Source organism: Equus asinus, chromosome 20 (genome assembly GCF_041296235.1).
Source record: "Equus asinus isolate D_3611 breed Donkey chromosome 20, EquAss-T2T_v2, whole genome shotgun sequence".
Taxonomy (NCBI): Eukaryota; Metazoa; Chordata; class Mammalia; order Perissodactyla; family Equidae; genus Equus; species Equus asinus.
The window spans coordinates 40,077,432-40,083,671 of record NC_091809.1 but is presented as its reverse complement, the minus strand read 5'-3'; the positions used below and the strand labels follow the sequence as shown (position 1 = coordinate 40,083,671).

The 6,240-nt window shown below is 34.7% G+C and overlaps 1 protein-coding gene across 1 annotated transcript; it reads left to right on the top strand.

Annotated features, from left to right (window-relative positions):
• Positions 1–3,110: 3,110 nt before the first annotated feature.
• On the top strand, positions 3,111–4,064 carry LOC106836019 (olfactory receptor 8G1-like). The gene has a single exon (XM_014848628.1). It carries the CDS (start codon positions 3,132–3,134, stop codon positions 4,062–4,064), a length of 933 nt encoding a protein of 310 aa, XP_014704114.1. The 5' UTR covers positions 3,111–3,131.
• The last annotated feature ends 2,176 nt before the right edge of the window (positions 4,065–6,240 follow it).

Below are 6,240 nucleotides of genomic sequence, written 5' to 3'. Positions count from 1 at the left end.
TATGTTATCAGTCTTATTGGGGTTATTACTGATCATACTCTGACACTGTACTTCTATAAATGCAATCTGAATTAATTGGTTTATTAACCAGTCACTCACTTTATGGATTGTATTGAGTTAATAAATAATTAAGTCCTTTTTTTTAACATGAACTACAGATAAAAGCTATATCCAGTATGTAAATGATTGATTTTTTTAAAGCTACATTAAAAACATATAATCTTTGCCCTTTTAAATTTCAATTTGTTTGCTTTAAATGTTTTCAGTATCCACATTCATATGTTTAGTAGTTGGCATCCCTTGTGGCCTGGGTTATTAATAACTTGGGAGGTTTTCTGGACCACAGACTGCATTATACAATGTAGGATTGCCAATCTCCACGTCCAAGCTTAACTAAGAAAAGGAAAATTTCACAGAGAGATTTTGAGTCCCAACTGATACTTTCTAATTCTACACTCTCCCAGCCACTTTACAATTCAAATAAGGGAAAGGCCAGAAAGAAATATCTTCAATGTTTTTGACGTTCGGTGATCTTATCTTATACTTTGATAAAACGATTTACAAACCCACTTCAGTGACTATGTCTACTTAATTGCCATTGCTACACCCCTTTCTCCTTCTGTCTGTGTCCATTTAAAATCCACATAGAGGATTAGAAAATGCCTTCCTTTATAGAATTCAACCTGTTTCCATCGGAAGAATTTTACATCAAGGCCAATATTTGAGTTTCTCAACATAAACATAACAAATATGTTCTTGTAAAATTTGCTTTCAAATATTCAACTTTGCATCTATAATTTTTATTTATTGACTAACTCCTAAAACTTTTTATCTATATTACTTTGATTTTTCCACCTACTTAGTCATGTCACCTATACATAACAGTTTTATTTCTTGTTTTCAATCTTTATTATTGTATTTCCTTTGCTTGCCTTATTGAATTTGATAGTATCTTCAGTAAATAATGAATAGGGATGGAGCTATCAAGCACACATCTTTGTCTCCTTCACATTATGGAGAAAAGTTTTACATCTTTCATTTATTGTTTTTTCTTTGCTCAATATGCTTTTTAAACAGCTTTAAGAACTTATTATATGTCCTCAGTTTTCTAAGAGATTATTTCATATTATTATTACTGCTGGATGTTGCCTGTTTTTCTATATTTTAGGAGAAAACCTGTAAGATTGGTGTTATTACTTTCTCAAGTGTGAAGACCAGTAAAAACATCTGGAAAGGTATTGTAGCTAGCATTATGAATAGACATATAAACAATTCGGTAAGAGTTCTATGTGCCCTTATAAAGAATATGTGTTATTTAGTTGCTGCATGCCATGAGATTCCAATTTCTGAATCTTGTTCAGATCTTCTTTATCTTTGCTGATTCATTCTTAGATTTTCTGTTTTAAAATTCATATTATAAATTTATTTTATTATATAATTTATTTTATTAGCACTTTTTCAAAATTATTCCTAGAGATAATTTTATCAAGGTTAAATCAAGATTGAATAAACCCATGTTAAGAATAGAGATCACCTAAATGACTTTTGACAAATTTATATACTGTACACTGGTGAAAACAAGATCTCAATAGAGAGATGACAAATTTTTATCATCCTAAAAGTTTTCTCTCCTATCCTTTCCCAGTCATTTTTCCATGTCCCACCTCTGCCAGCAACTGACCTCATCTCCATCACTATAGATCAGTTCTACTTTTCTTGAACTTTATATAGATGGAATGGTACAATGTGTACTCATTGATGCATGTCTTCTTTTACTCAACAGGATATTTTCAAGATTAATCCATGTTGTTGCATGTATCTATGATTTATTCCTTTTTATTGATGAATGGTATTATACTTGTTGCATATAGCACAATTTATTTATCTATTCCTTGGTTGAATATTTGAGTTGTTTCCAGTTTTTGGTTGTCAGTAACAAACTTCCATGCACACTTTTGTACAAGTCATATTTGTGTTTTAAATTAAAGTTTATTTTTGTTTAACTGTGAGGTATAATATTTTAGATTTTCTGTTTCACTTTTTTAATATTGTTCAAGCGGAATTCATCTGTAATTTTACTTTGATGCGTACAATGATAAAATTGTCAGTTTACTGCTTTACAGAAAGGGAGACTGCATTTATGATTCTATATTCCCTAATTTTATGACTGTTTTTCATAGCCTCTTAATCAATGAAAGATAAAATAGATAAAAGGAAAGATTTAAGTGTTATAATTTCTGTGTCTATATTTTGAAGTGTACAATTATCCCTTATTTTCTAAACGATAGCGTAAGTTGTAAGTGACAAAGACAACAGCAATTATTATTATTTTCAGAGTACTAACATCTGCTAATTAGATAATGAGGTTATTTTATTTGTCCAAGTTTACCTAGGAGATGATGGGTCAGCGTATGAACACAGGCACTCGTACTTTAAGGCCTACTCACTTAGCTACTACTCATAATTCTTTCCTCCAATGAAGGGAGAGTGTTTGGTCCAGGGGCCACAAACTAGCTAGCAGTGGGTCAATCCACCTAGGAAATCTGCACAGTGAAATTTTTTTTTGTCATTTTATTTCAATAACAATGCTAAAAATCGAAGATTTTATGTATAAACTCAAATATTCTAATTTTTGTAAAAACAATTCCAAAGACCTATCAATAATGGGCCTCTTTTTACTCCTGGCAGAAATTAGCTGCTGGTTAAAAAAGAATACCACGCTTGAACAGGATTCACTCTCTCCGCATTGTTGCTTAGACAGCATCTCTCATTTTCAATGGCTTCTCTAAGATCTTAAGTCTATGAACCTCACTTTAGACAAGATTGATATAAAGTTAATGGAAATATTCAGAATAGGGAGCAGCCATTCAAAAAATAGAAAATGATCATCAATATGGCTGAAATACTTTCAGATGAAATAATTTAATACGTTTGATATTAAAGTGTAAAAATTTTTAATTAAGATGACTATTATTTTGATAAATTTATCGAGTTAAAATTATTATACAGTAACCAAGGGGATATCTAAACGATTAATTTTCTATATGAGGTACTTTTTATCAAATGGAGAATAACAAGGAAATGTCTCAAAAAACTACCTAACTCTCTCCCTTTCAGAAACTCCGAGGAAAATGGCAGCAGGAAATCAATCCACAGTGACTGAGTTCGTCCTCGTTGGGCTAACAAAACAGCCAGAACTCCAGCTGCCCCTCTTCATCCTCTTCGTAGGAATCTATGTGGTCACAGTGGTGGGGAACCTGGGCATGATTGCACTGATAGGGCTCAGTTCTCACCTGCACACCCCCATGTACTACTTCCTCAGCAGCTTGTCCTTCATTGATCTCTGTCAGTCCTCTGTCATTACCCCCAAAATGCTGGCGAACTTTGTGACAGAGAAGAATATCATCTCCTACCCTGAATGCATGACTCAGCTCTATTTCTTCCTCATTTTTGCTGTCTCAGAGTGTTACATGTTAGCTGCCATGGCATATGACCGCTATGTTGCCATTTGCCGCCCCTTGCTTTATAATGTCATTATGTCCCATCAGGGTTGTTTCTCCCTGATTTTAGGAGTGTATATTATAGGACTGGTTTGTGCATTTGCTCATACAAGCTGCATGTTTAGGGTTCATTTCTGCAGATTTGATGTGATCAACCATTATTTCTGTGACCTTCTTCCCCTCCTAAAGCTCTCCTGCTCTAGTACCTATGTCAACGAATTATTGATTCTATGTTTTGGTGCATTTAACATCTTCACCCCAAGCCTGATCATCCTTAGCTCCTACATCTTCATCATTGCCAGTATTCTCTGCATTCACTCCACTGAGGGAAAGTCCAAAGCCTTTAGCACTTGCAGCTCCCACATGTTGGCAGTTGTGGTCTTTTTTGGTTCTTTAGCATTCATGTACCTGCAGCCATCATCAGTTAGCTCCATGGACAAAGGAAAAGTGTCTTCCGTGTTTTATACTATTGTTGTGCCCATGCTGAACCCTGTGATCTACAGCCTGAGGAATAAAGATGTTAACACTGCCCTGAAGAAAATGCTAGAGAGAAGAATATTTTAGTGACCAGAAATAATATGAGAATAATTTATTAAATCTAAGATATCAACTATTACCTTGTATGAGTGTATATGTTTCATTTTAGTCCATGTGCCAGCATTTTTCCTCATTTGGTAGGATTCTATTGACATTATTTCTTCTTTTCATCACGTTTTTAATGTTTATTCTCTCAGGAATTTTCTCTCAAAAATAACATTTAGACACAGATTGGAAGAAATACTGAGGGTGACTTGGATACATGGACCCAGTAATGCCATCACCATCACTTCCTCCTCTTTTCTTCCACACAATTGGTAAAAACACAATTCTCAATCTTAATGAAACCCCATCTTCCAATAGTGATTACCTATCTCCTTCCTTCTATCCAATCAAGAGGCAGCAAAAATCACAGAAATATAATAACTGCAATGTCTAGTGTTTTGCAGAACTCTGGCCTGGAACAGTCGTTTTCGTCTCCTATCCCTCCATATACTTTATTTGTCTGGTGTGTTTCTTCTATCTCTTTCTTCAGAATCTTAATCAAACCTAAAATCTGAGTTAAGGATCATCCATGTGCTGTGATCATGCTCAATCCAATATATGCCCTGCTTTGTCATTTATTGTTCTAGTTCTTATTTGTCTGCTTTTTGTTCAAATCTACACTGGACTGTAATCTCCATGAAGGTAGCCCCCGTACATATATTTCATTGTTATATCTCCAGGATGTAGTAGAGTTCCTGCCACCTAGTAGGTCCTTGGTAATTTTCTTGTTAATTATTTCTCCTTGTAAAATATTTATAGGAAAACTGTATGTAGTTCATGGTGTCTTCATCCATTAATCTTTCCACTTAGCTACATATGCTTTTGTTCATATCATTTAAGTTTATGTTGGGTGAGTTCTTCAAGCATCTGCAGAGTGATTGGTGACATCTCGACTTATTTCTATATAAAAGTTTAAAAATATTAATCATGAGGTCCTTCTGTATGGAACCCCAGTATAGGTGTAATACCTTGTGAATACCTGATTTCTTAAGTCATTAAATCCTGTCAACATCTAAGGACTTTTCGATAGAATTTTCTTTTTTTAGGGCATGGGGCCTAGGGGGGTTAAAAAATGATAAGCATGTTTGATATCTGATGGGTCAGCATAGCAAGTCTGATGGTAGAGAGGTAATTAGAACCCAAACAACCCAATCTACACCACCATGATTTCCTATACCCTGAGAAGAAAATAATTTCACCGAAGCTGGCTTTGAGAAAATTCTTTACTATGTAGATACTGAGTGAATTTTATTATATGTAAAATATACTTCAACAAAATTGATAAAATGAGGGGCTGGCCCAATGGCACAGTGGTTGAGTTCACACGTTCAGCTTTGGTGGCCCTGGGTTTTCCCTCTTCGGATCCCACGCACTGCTTGTCAAGCCACGCTGTGGCAGGCATCCCACGTATAAATTAGAGGAAGATGTGCACAAATGTTAGCTCAGGGCTAATCTTCCTCACCAAAAAGAGGAGGATTGGTGGCAGATGTTAGCTCAAGGCTAATCTTATTTTAAAAAAAATTGGTACAAAAAGAGAAAGAGAACACTACAAAGTTAAATACAATAAGCTGTACTGTTGCAGCCAGAGGAAATATTTTATTTATTTTTATAAAGAGCTGATTAAATTATTTGGTCAGATATATTTTATGCAGCCTACTTTATCTATGGTGTTGTTTATAGACTCCTGGTTTCCCAAACTGTAGTCTGTCCAGGTCTTCAGCTGGAGGGAAGGTAGGTGAATGGGCCATAGCTGTCTAGTACTGCCCTCTAGGAACTGTCAAACTGAGTCATATATCCAACTGAGCATAGCAAGTAGGTTGGTCCTGCTTGCCTGAGAAAGATATTAATCAATCATGGACTCTATTAATCTGAGCCAAGGAAGACTCTACTGTCAATACATTTCTTCCACTTTAAACTGAGTTAAATGATTTCTCTAAATTAAACCAACCTGTTGGTTTATTTACTATTACCAATGTACCTCAGAATTATCAGCGAAAAATTTAGCAGATTTAGAAAAATACATCTCTAGAGGTTATAAGTCGTCAAAATTATTTCCTCAGAAAACTCATCTATGAAACTCCATAAAAGTATTCATGACATCCCTCTATTCTCTCTCAGAGAAACAAGCTGTTTTTCTTAGCCTGTAGTACTGGTATAA